The sequence below is a fragment of the Xenopus laevis genome, chromosome 3S (genome assembly GCF_017654675.1).
Source record: "Xenopus laevis strain J_2021 chromosome 3S, Xenopus_laevis_v10.1, whole genome shotgun sequence".
In the NCBI taxonomy this organism is placed as follows: domain Eukaryota; kingdom Metazoa; phylum Chordata; class Amphibia; order Anura; family Pipidae; genus Xenopus; species Xenopus laevis.
In genome coordinates this window covers 121,526,898-121,540,026 of record NC_054376.1, presented here as the reverse complement: position 1 = coordinate 121,540,026, position 13,129 = coordinate 121,526,898, and the positions used below count along the sequence as shown (strand labels likewise).

The following is a 13,129-nucleotide window of genomic DNA, read 5'->3' as shown; positions in this document are numbered from 1 at the left end:
CTGTAGGCATTATTTGCACACTGTTTTCTTCAACCCGCCATCGAGCTGTGTGACCTTGTTCACATTCTGTCTAAATATCCATAATATTACCGTCTCCAGAAAAAACACCGGAGTCACTTTTTTCAAGCAGCATTCATATATTTTACGTAATCCGTATCCACCGCTGTAGTAGTGTATACGTTGGCCTTGTAGGCATTATTTGCACACTGTTTTCTTCAACCCGCCATCGAGCTGTGTGACCTTGTTCACATTCTGTCTAAATATCCATAATATTACCGTCTCCAGAAAAAACACCGGAGTCACTTTTTTCAAGCAGCCATAATATATTTTACGTAATCCGTATCCACCGCTGTAGTAGTGTATACGTTGGCCTTGTAGGCATTGTTTGCCCAGTTTTTTTGGCCACAGCCACTGAAGCACAGAGGCCAGAAAAAATATGCCATATAAATGCTGAAAATAGTCATTTTTTGCCATACGTTGACTCAACGTATATGGCAAAAAATGACTATTTTCAGCATTTATGTGGCATATTTTTTCTGGCAACTGTGCTTCAGTGGCTGCAACCAAAAAAACTGGGCAAACAATGTCTACAAGGTCAACGTATGGCGAAAAATTACTATTTTCAGCATTTATATGGCATATTTTTTCTGGCAACTGTGCTTCAGTGGCTGCGTCCAAAAAAACTGGGCAAACAATGTCTACAAGGTCAACGTATGGCGAAAAATGACTATTTTCAGCATTTATATGGCATATTTTTTCTGGCAACTGTGCTTCAGTGGCTGCGTCCAAAAAAACTGGGCAAACAATGTCTACAAGGTCAACGTATGGCGAAAAATGACTATTTTCAGCATTTATATGGCATATTTTTTCTGGCAACTGTGCTTCAGTGGCTGCGTCCAAAAAAACTGGGCAAACAATGCCTACAAGGTCAACGTATGGCAGTTGTTTAAAGAGAACAGTAGATTACTAGCCAGCAAAGCTACCTAAGCTAAAATGTCCCTCAAATCCCTGCAGACTTCTGTCCCTCCAATACAGAGCAGTATCAAGCAGATTACTAGCCAGCAAACTTACTATCATCTGTCCCTGAAATCACTAACAGCTCTCCCCCTACACTATCTCTTCCAAGCACACACAGGCAGATTTTTCAGATACATTTTTGCCCTTGATCCCCCTCTGGCATGCCACTGTCCAGGTCGTTGCACCCTTTAAACAACTTTAAAATCATTTTTCTGGCCAGAAATGTCTTTTCTAGATGTTAAAGTTCGCCTTCCCATTGAAGTCTATGGGGTTCGCGAACCGTTCGCGAACCGCTCGCATTTTTGCGCAAGTTCGCGAATATGTTCGCGAACTTTTTTTCCGACGTTCGCTACATCCCTACAGATTATAACAATGTTGTAGTGTTCATCAGTCTGTCAGTAGGTCGGTACCTAACCTATCTCACCTCTCTCTGATAGAACTGTAACACAATTGCTCCTTGTACTAGAGCTGTAATTGCAATTATCTCTAATGCAAGATTTGTCTTTGGCTCCAATAATCTGTACGTATAGGCAAGACTTATTTAACAATTGGTTCATTTACAGTGCTTCCATATATAAAGCAACAATTCTTCTTCTTTTGTCTTAAATAACCTCTTGCTGGACTTGCTATCTCTCCATATAATAGCCTCCTATTATAAATCTTATCTTTTTCTGATCAGACACTAAAATGTGCTTCTGCATTGTACATGTGGACTATAATAAACCTGAAATTTATGGGGGACAGATAAATCTACTCAAGGGTCTGAAGAAGTTATGTATAGGCTGCAAGCCAGTCACTGTAAATCCAGAAATTGTATCATCCTTATCCATCAAATACTAGCTGAGCATTCTGGGAGTTTTAGTTGAATCAGATCTGGAAGTCTATAACTTGTATGTTCAAGGATTAAAGCACGCATTCATGAGATATTATGGCTTGAGGGCCAGGTGAAATATCTAAGGGATGCTTATTGCCCATGGTCTGCACAAAGTGCTTATGACCAACATCATGATATTAAAGCAAAGCCCACAGAAATTCCAGTCCATATATTGCCATAAAGGAGATGCCTGCCTGTTTGAAAACCATATTTTATTTTACAAGCACATGTAACACAGAATAAAGTCATCAAATGGCAGGGTTGGACCATTAAAACCCATGATCTCCTAGAGAAAATCAAATTGGATGACATGTCTACTGTCTTCTCCATAAATTCCAACTCAGCTTCAGTTTTTAGCAGAGGCATCAGCTAGCTTGGGGCTGCATTGTAGATTTGCATTGTAGACCACAAATATGTGTTCTTTAGTACCAGCCTTATTCACTGACTGGAGAAATATAATCTATACATTCCTGGTCACGTCCTCCATTCCTCTTAAAGTAACTACCTGGTTGCACCTACTATGTTTCCCACCATATTGCTCCTTACCTCTTCCATTTTTTTTCCAAAATAAAATTCTTAAAGGGTCATTTACAACCACAAGTGCATGTGCAAAGCACAATTCTGAATGCAAATAGTTGTGTATTGTTACCCAAAATGCAACATTTCTCCAGAATTCTACTATAATTGTGGCCGCATACCTGCAAATTTAATGCAAGTTGGGGCTACATCACTTAAATGCTAAAGTGATATTTGCATTTGATATATTAGCACAAGTCTGCTTCTCCTGTAGACACAACCCATTGTGGGAAGCTCTGTGATTCCATAGTGTTGATTTCTCATGATGACAGAAGAGGCAGAATGGACACAATGGGGTTTGGCAGAAGATCTGTATATAGTAGTATAAGGTGAATGCTTGGATGCAAGTAATTTCAATGAACAATAGGCACAATATTTGTGTCAATTTGGGCACAACTGCTCTTGAGGTTGCATTCATAATTGACCTCTAAAGACTACCTGTTGGAGCACCAACACAACACCTGATTAAGTCTTGGTACTCATGAGGCAGTGCATTTTTGCATTTTTTGTGCTATGCTTATTACTCAAATACATTGTACTCAAAGTACTCAAAGTACAAATGTCAGTGGCATACCACCCCAAACTAAATGTTGGTCTTGCTTCACTCTGTTGGCCATTGTGGTCATGTGATCAATACGGCTACATACGAGGAGGTGATATGATAACTATATATAAATCATATAATAATCTCTCTAATGCTTTAATTACCAGTAGGTCCTTCCAGCTGACGGAAGGCCACCCATTCCGATTAGAAGAAAGGAGGTTTCGGCTAAATATTCGGAAGGGGATTTTTTTTTACAGTGAGAGCTGTGAAGATGTGGAATTCTCTCCCTGAATCAGTTGTACAGGCTGATACATTAGATAGCTTTAAGAAGGGCTTGGATGAGAGAATTCAATTGGGGTTTTTTTTTTGCCTTCCTCTGTATCAACGCAATTAGGCAGGTAAAAATAGAGTTAAAAGGTTGTACTTGATGGATGTGTTTCTTTTTTCCAACCTAACTTACTATGCTACTACTAACAACTTCCCTTAATATCATTGTCTAATGCCTAGTACAACCTAACTCAAAAAAGTGTTAACAACTCATCCACATCTGCCTCCCCCCACCCCCAACCTGGAACTACAGAGGAGACACTTTAAATAAGTGAGACATGACAAGCTTATAAAATAAATGTTCGAATACATGCAACGATAATCCATGCATATTGAATCTCTCCGCCGCTTATAGTAATATTTGACCTGAATGCAAATGTTTTCTTTCAAGGACAATTTAACCCACACAGGTATTTTAATTAGGACACTGTGCCGCATTGACACCTTTAAACTGTAAACCCACCTGACACTGAGAGCTCCGGCAGAGCTGAAGCAGCTTTGAGAGATCTTGCAAAAGGATCATTTTGTGACATTAAATATTAACAAGTGGAAAAACAAAAATAATGAGTATGAACGGGAAGCATTAGCAAGTGTTCTGGTTGTGTTGCTTTTTGTAGGCGACATAAAAAGGATCCGTGCTAAACCTCGTAGATGCAACATCACCTTAATTTTGTTGTAAAAACAAATCTTTGGAACGATCAAATGTTATTTTTGACAATATAATTATATTTACTTATAGTATACTTTTTTGGGGGGGTTTATCAGTACGATTGCACGTCAGGGAGTTCCAGAAAATGTATTTATTATATTTACCCAGGCCAAGAAAACATGCAAGCTTTGGTGCTTTATCCAGATGAAGGAAAGAACAGTAAGAAGTGGTCACTTACTGTTAGTGTGCTGGATATGGGGCCAGGGGGATATATACAGTATACATATATAATTGCAGGACTCTCTTCTGTTGTCTATGAAATGGACACTTACAGCTACATGGTTCTATTTGGGCCTGCCTGTCTGTTACTCTACCACCAGTGTTGTGTCTCCTTCCCCACCCAAGAGAACTTTCTTCAAGGTACATCTTGGCATATTCCTAGGTATTCTGCTTGTTCAGAATGCATTTGGGGTCTATGTCAGAAGATGTTCCTAAGGGCCTAGGCCTGTCTCTGAGGTACGCAAGGGTTGCCCACTGGAGTCCAGACTCTACCACCATCTTTATTGGAGCCAAAGCTGCTCAGCTAGCTGGAATATTTCTACCACTTGAATTGTAAGATGAGCTTGACACTCAAACCAGCTGGACTCAATGCTGCAAAATGAGGTGTGTTCCCTGAAGCTCCTGACATTACTATCCTCCCTTGATCACCTCAGCCCTCCTCATATGTCTTTGAAGCAAACCCCAAACTGTGAAGTATACAAGTCACTTCCCATTGCTCTAGTATTCTTCGCCATTAGCCATTGCCTTGACCATACAATAGGGTGGGTACAACTCTGAAATAAAAGGTTAATTGAGATGTATTTATAGTGTAAGCATTTCAATTTCCATAAAATTTCACACCATAAAACTGAGTGAAAGCATATTTTCATGGTCACTAAACTTGTTGAATTACCCGATCAGTATTGCTGAAAAGTTAATATATGGGGAAGTCTCAGAAAAAGGCAACCATTAAGGCCACCTTCTGTGTACAGTTATAGAGAGAATGTTTTTTTCAACATATTTATTACTAAATAAAGATGAATTGTGGCCAAGGTCAGTGGAAAATGCAGAATTTGGGGAAAAACATGACAATAAAATATCCTGAACTTCTGGTACTCTTTTCAGATGGTGTGATCCTAAACTGAAGTTGAAAGCACTTGACAGGGTGGAGGGGATACTAAGATTAAAGGTCAGTTATGGTGTGATTTGTAGAAAATGCCTGTTAGAGTGTCTGAGATTGTTTGACAAGCTCATTGCTTAGGGACTAGAGCAGTGATCCCCAACCAGTAGCTCGTGAGCAACATGTTGCTCTCCAACCCCTTGGATGTTGCTCTCCGTGTCCTCAAAGCAGGTGCTAATTTTTGAATTCCAGGCTTGGAAGCAAGTTTTAATTGCATAACAACTAAGTATAGTGCCAAGTAGAGCCTCTTGTAGGCTGCCAGTTCACATAGGGGCTACCAAGTAGCCAATCACAGCCCTTATTTGGCACCCCAAGGGACTTTTTAACTTTCTTGTGTTGCTCCCCTAATCTTTTTACATTTGAATGTGGCTCATGGGTAAAAAAGGTTGGGGACCCCTGGACTAGAGAATAAGCACCAAGCAAGAGGATACAGATAGCCAAGCTCCCTTTAGACAATTCCTTCCATGATAATTTTCTAATAATTTGGTGCTCTCAAACTATTTTATTTAGTGGGCCAGTTACTTTATACACTATATATTAATATGTTAAATTTTAACGTAATGAAGACTGAAACCTTTGAGCAGTTTTGGAGACCATAAAGGTCCTTTAAAGGGCTCCATCTGATATGAGGGCCACCAGTTGAACAGCCCTACCATACATCATCAATGGAAGTGGCTGATAATGGTTTCATGGATTTGAAATGTTGCTATGCTTACTGTGAGGATGATTCATATCAGATTTTTTGATGCAAGGGCAGATCCGGGTCAACCATCAGGAAACATCATGATTCCTTGCACCCAGTCTTATACTACCCACAGGATCTGTGTTATACTTAAGCCAAGTGGTGACAATTAGGGTAATCTATAGTGATGGGTGAATTTATTTGACAGGCGCGAAATTCGCGAAACGGGCGCCGGCGTCAAAAACGAGACGCCGGCGCAGTTTCGCGAATTTTTCACAGTTTCGCAAATTTCGTGGCAAATTCACAGATTTTTCGGCAAAGCGAAATGGCGCTAATTCGCCCATCACTAGTAATATACTAAAGATGGATGTTCTGTTGTGCACTAGAAGCAGAATGACCTCTTTATCCAAAGAGTTCTGCCCTTAAAGCTACAGGAGACACCAACAGACAGGACATCCAGGACTTTAATGGCAGGGCCTTACAGTGTCCACACCAAGGAGGAAGCACTAGATAACAAAGTCCAGTTCACTGTAGCCAAAGGGATAAAGAATATGCAACATCATTTGACATTTAAGAAGGCCAGCAAATTTTAGAACTAGGGGGAACAGACAGAAACATTTTTTATACAGCTATATCTGGACCCTCACACAGGCAAAGCAATATCAATGCTCCTGCTGAACTTATAAAGGCGTATTATGCTGCTCTTGGGGTTAGAAGGCCCAACCATTTGGTTATATGGGGCCTCAAGCACATCAGAAATCAACTCTTCTCTGGTCAAGACTGCAACTCCCACAATGCCATGCACATTTCTATTATTCTCCATCTTTCTAGTCACAGATCACAGAACAATCAAGGCATTGTGGGAAATGGAGTCTTAGATGTAGGAAAGCTGTGTTGCAATGGAGTAGTGAGGGAAAGTGCAGGGGAAGAGACAGGCATTGCTTTTAATAGCAAATACATTTACAAATTCCTTAAAATCATTGAAAACATGCAATGCGTGTATATTGGAAAATCAATTACAAGAACATCTTCTTTAATTTTTTAAAGAGAAAACTAGTTTTTTGAGGTTTCAGATCCCCTGTAATTGGAAACCTTATTATCTGGGGAACAGTGTTTTTCAGGCTCAAACCTTCCAGGAATACCAATGTTTGTAACAGTAAGTGGCAGCTGGCCAGCTGCAGCGATCCCAGGCAGGAACATGAGGTTTTAGGACCTAATGTATATAGAACATCTGGATATAAAACAGGGCTAGTTAATTCTCCTTCCCATGGGTACTACAAAGAAATATTACAAATATTATGGGGTTAATATATTCCCTTTATGCTTTCATTCACTGGCTTATATTTAAAGGTTCAAATGCATTTGGGAAAGGATGTTACAAAAAAATCTTTCTCAAAAAAATAACAACTTTTTCACAACTATACAGCATAATCCAGATGTCTCATTTTACCAGATACTCAGACTTCCTAGTACCTAGAGTACTAGGAAGTCAGACTATTACTGGAGTATCTGAGTCACATCTGATCTTGACAAACATTAGCTCTGTAACAGAATGTCAGTCTCTTTGTGGCTGTAATTGATTATATCAAGAAGGCATTAATTACAGTCTGAGATGCACAATGACGATGCAGAATTCCTACAAACAATGTAATTAAAAAGTAACAATATTAATTATTCTGCCGGGGACATTTGGGCTTCTAATACTAATACTTTTATGAAAACGATGTCCAAATCCTGCCTTGGTTATTTATCCAATTGAGCTGGTTGGAACTAGTGATGGGCAAATCTCTGGCATTTCGCCAAAAAATTTGCGAAACGGTGAAAAATTTGCGAAACACATTGAAGTCAATGGACGTCAAAATAGTTTTGACGCACGACAAATTATTATTATTACAATTATTATATGTACGACTATTTTGTCCAAATGCATTAAAGTCATTGGGTGTCCCAATTATTTTGACTCGCGACATTTTTATGTATGCAACAATTCTGACGCACAGCAATTTTTTTTGTTGTGGCGGATTTCTCACTGGCGAATTTTTGCAGCAGTTTAGTTGGCGGCGAAATGTGGATATTCATTGTGAATCCATGCCTTTATTCGCCCATCACCAGTTGGAACCCCTGCAAGCATATATCACATAGTGCTGTCTTTACTAGGGCCCAAGCAAAGGTACCCAGGGGCCAAGACTTTCAGAGAAGTTTAAAGCAGAGGGAAAGTAAAGGAACCCCAATGTGCCTCAGAGATTTACATTATATTCAGGCTGTGCAACCTGCAGTCTTCGACTGTCATCAAACTGGTCAGCAGCTGGAGATCTGCAGGTGGCATTAAAATAATAAGGTCTCACGTCCGAAGCAGGGAGCAAAGCCCAGCTGCTATGTAATTTGGAATAACCCTGTGATTTCTGTTCTTTTTGTAAACATTGAAATGGAACCTACCAGTAACAAGCCTGTCTCCTTTGGTGAGCCACAAAGTAATTCATTAAGTCACACACACCCCATATTGCTTGTTCATAGCCTCATTGAGCCACAAAATTAATTGAGGAGCAACACAAGCATGAAAAAAAGTTTCTGGGAGGCAAATAAGGGCTGTGATTGGCTATTTGGAAGCCCCTATGTGGACTGACAGCCTATAGGAGACTCTGGCCTTACTTCGTACTTCTTACTAAAACTTGCTTCCAAGCCAGAAATTAAAAAATAAGCACCTGCTGGTAACAAAATCCCTTGGGAGCAACATCTATAAGGGTGGGAGAGCAAAATGTTTATTGGTCTACAAGATAAGATCAACTTTAAAGCCCCAATGGATTTGGGGGAGAACAATGAATAAGTCTAGGCCCCAGGTTACTTCATTACCACACAGTGTCAGACTGGGATGCCAGGGGCCCACCAGAAAACCTTAGTCAGTGGGCCCACTTTCCAAATTTTTATTCCTCCTCTCCTCACTCAACCTTTTTATTCTCCTAGACTTATCTATTTACTTACTATATTCTATTCTTCCATTATTAAGCCTCTCTTTTCCCATAAAGTAATAGGAAATGAAAATGAAATAGTCTAAACTGTTAGAAACAAGAGCCCCACTGACACCAGGGCCCATCGGGAGTTTTCCTGGTATCCCTGTGGGCCAGTCCAATACTGTTAACACACCCTGCTTTGTTGGTATAGATGGAATGGCATCATAAGCTGTTCACACACAGTTGTTTCTAGTTTATTGGAGATGCTGACTTGCTGCTAGATAGAATAAATGGCGTGTAAGACATCATTCTTTTGTACTGTGTTAGCCATGAATGCAAAAATAAATGACTGCATTAGGTAGCCTATCAAGCATGTACATCTATTAGGTGCCTTCTTCTGGCTTCCCTGCCTCCCAAATCTGCAAGATGCCCCAACTCAGTTATCCGCAAAATTGCCAGGGATTTTCTTTAATATCTGATATTTATAGTATGCGCACAACACATTACAGGATTAAATATACATGCAGAAAAGCACAGCGGGGGGCACACAAAACAATTAGTGTTTGTGCCATTATGTGATTAATCCATAATGCAAACATAAATAAATGCATCCCCAGTCCCAAAGAACTCACAGTCTAAATAAAGATTATGTATCTTTAGGAGATTCATAGGTGGCATTGGAGAGAGATTTGAGAATGTACCTTCCAGATGAGTGGGAAGCTCAGACCAAAGTCTGACAATGGAGAAAGGGCTCTTGTTTGGACATAAGTGCATGAAAGACATTGAAGAGCACAGAACAGAGAAGTGTTGAGGGTTATAATGCATCAAATATAGATATGTGTGTGCGTGTGTGAAACAATGCATGGTTGGGTACAGACCACTGAGTTCAGATGGAAAGCAGAGAGATACTAACAGCAAAATGTATAATAACAAGGCAAGACATGTAAAGCTGGAAGGGTATACACATTGCAGCCTTACTAATATATATATATTTAAATTGCAAAAATCTAACAAAATTTACTTTATCTACATTGTCTCCTCTAATGGGGCCTCTGATCTCTTCTGTAAAACCACACAAAATCAAGAAAAAGGACACTCTATAGTGTAAAAAAGCAAATATGATATTTATTCACAAAAACAGTTACATTATACAGTTACATGGTCTTCATCAGGGTCAAAAATACAAAAAAAAGGTCTGTCCCTAAAACCAGACCTGGTAAAAAAAATGAATGACCTGCTCCGATGCATGAGGAGATGGATCCACAAGAATTTCACTTCTGCTCTGGTCATTCTGCACATTTCTGACCCCAAGAAAGAACAGTACTGAATAACTATTACCATGTTTTTATGAACTAATGTATGCACGCAAGGCACTGCAAAACGGTTGTTCACCTTCCAAACACTTTTGAGTTTAGCCATTTTAAGTTTCTTCACCAGAAATAAAGACTTTTCATGTTTCGTTTTTGAAGTTCAAATTTCAGCGTCCTATAATTTAATCCATCAATTGATCCATTTCCCAGCAGCCCTTGTGGAATATTAGCAACTATCGTATTAATTCTAAGAAATGATTCAACTCATGTTCAAGTTTGGAACAGTTTATAGAGTCGGTGACCCCCCCCCACACACACACACACCTGCCAGAGCTGCTTCAGAAAGACAAAAGGGGATGAAAATTTACATTTTAATCTTCAATATTAGAAAAATGGTCACAAATAGAAAATAGAAAGTAGTTGAAAAAATATCTTTATTTCTGGTGAACTGTTGGAAACCAACTGAACAAAAAAATTATTGGAAGGTGAACAACCCTTTAAAGCAGGACTGGATTTGTGGAAAGGCCATAATGGCACAGGCCTAGGGCGGCAAAATTTTAGGGGAGGGCATGTCATCCAACCACACCGGCATTGGTTTAGAACAGTGATCCCCAACCAGTAGCTCGTGAGCAACATGTTGCTCTCCAACCACTTGGATGTTGCTCTTAAAGCAGGTGCTTATTTTTGAATTCCAAGCATGAAAGCAAATTTTAACTGCATAGAAACTAAGGAAAGTGTCAAATAGAGCCTCCTGTAGGCTGCCAGTCCACATAGAAGCTACCAAATAGCCAATCACAGCCCTTATTTGGCATCCCAAGGGAAATTTTCAATGTTTGTGTTGCTCTCCAATTCTTTTTACATTTGGATGTGGCTCACAGGTAAAAAAGGTTGGGGACCGCTGGTTTAGAAGCACTGGGGATTAACAGGAGATACAATAGTTTTTAAAAATTCCTGTAGACCAATCCTCAGTACTCTGAACCTGATGCTAAAAATTTGTGTATGTGCACAGAGGAAGGGGAGGGGACGGGGGGCAATGAATGGCAGCGGGGCAAGGGGTGCTTGTTTGTAAATCCAGTCCTGTTTTTTAGGCACAAGTACCCAAACTGTAAGGTTTGACCTGTGGGAGTGGGAAGGAAACAGTGTGCAGGGTTTAGGCTTGAGGTTTTGGTTGTGCGTTCTTTTTTGAAGTCTAGATATTCTTGGATGCCCAACTTAAAAACAATTTGGAGTTGATTTGGAAACACAACAAATCTTATACATTTCAGTAACCTTCCTATAACATAATGGGCCAATATGTCTGAAAACCCCTGCCCTAAGTCATACTTGTAGCCCACAAAAACGACAATTATTCGTAGGCTCAGCCAACAACTGGTTTAATTGTACTTGGCAAAGGTTTGGGAACTCTGGTGTAGCAAGTGAAGACTACACATGTATATATACATTTCCAATAACTGGGATATAGGCATTCAACATTCATAATACATAGAGGTCAGCAGGTGTTCTATCAGAGTAGAGATGCTCTCATGAATGCACAATGCAAGATGTATTAGCACTGTAACCCATACATACAGTCACGAGTGTTCACTGAGACCTTTCCATTACTCATCAGCAGTCTTCCCATACCCAAGATAAGTATTCACTTTTGCCCCAGCGTAGGCACTTCAACTGTTGCCGAACTACAACTCACAAAGAAACAGGTAGGGGGTGGGGATTGATGACAGTTGTAGTGCGACAACATCTGGAAGGCTGTGACGTGGAGTCATGTATTGCATGTAGTATTGTCATTATCAATGAACAGATATGTGGAATAATGATTAAACTGGAGTGAAGCAGTGCACACTCCATACTACTGTACATCAATATGTGTGTAATTATTTAACATTGATAGATATCAGGCAATTGATTAATTAAGCGACTTCATCTCCCACTTAATAAGTCAGTTTATATTTACTCTCTTGGCATCTGGGGAGGGAAAAGGGATTGTATTACACATTGGCATGCACAATACACTACCCAGGCTGCCCAGAGCTACACCTTTCTGCACAGCACTCGCTTATTCCTCATGCTGCTTTCTAACAAGCAGCTTTTATGCAGGGGCCTCTCCGAGCAGAATGCTCCAGCGCTAGGCATTCCATAGGCATCCAAGCAATGAATTCAATTATTCTGAATACATTTAGATGGGAGCTGCTGCTGTCCTGCAGATGGAGAGGGTGCATAGGCTACAATGGTGGTGATACACACACACACACATACAGAGAGGATCTTTTGTCAATGTCAGCAACCCCCCCATACCCACAACCCCCTCCCTGTGTGACAGGCCAGCTTCAGCACCACTGAGCATGGACAGCGATAGATTCAGCAGCAGCAGCAGACAGAGATTCTGGGCTTACCTGAGTCAGTCTGGCCTGTAACATGAGCAGCAAGAAGATCATGGTTAAGAGGTGCATCCTATGGGGTGCAGGGGGGCTCCTCACACCTCTACATAGACCCCCAGGGCTAATCCTGCCCTCTTCTTCAGGATCCCTCCACATCCGCCTCTTCCTTTCACCCACCCTCCCTTCTTCCTCCTGTCTCTGTTTTTTTGTCCCTTCCTCTCTTTCTCCCTCCCTCCCCTTCATTCTATCTCTCCACCCTTAATCCCTCAGTCCTCTCTTCCCTCCCTCTCTTTCTTTCTTCCCTTCTTTTTTCTGTTCTTGCCCTCTGTCCCTCCTTTGTGTCTCTCTCCCTCACTCCTCTTCTGCCAGTTTGATCTCTTTCTCAGAAATTCCCGTCTGTCTGTTCTCTCCTCTCCTGCACTCTCAGTCCCATCACTTTTTGGCTGTCACCTCACCTATCCCACTTTTTCCTTCAATATATTTCCCTTTTCTCTCAGCTTACCCCCATTGTGTTCCAGCTCAAATCTTACATCTATTCCCCCATATGATGATTCTGTCTCCCCCTTCCTTATATCTTCAGTGCATTGACCGGCGTTCCTCTTATCTCT

General features: G+C 40.5%; 1 protein-coding gene across 1 annotated transcript in view; it reads right to left on the bottom strand.

The window, feature by feature from the left end:
- The window catches only part of olfm2.S (olfactomedin 2 S homeolog), a 143,510-nt gene extending 130,793 nt beyond the window's left edge, over positions 1–12,717 (bottom strand). Inside the window, exon 1 of the mRNA XM_018256268.2 lies at positions 12,537–12,717. Within this exon, the coding sequence (XP_018111757.2) occupies positions 12,537–12,677 (141 nt within the window). The 5' untranslated portion in view covers positions 12,678–12,717. The remainder of the gene's footprint in view (positions 1–12,536) is intronic.
- Positions 12,718–13,129: the final 412 nt, after the last annotated feature.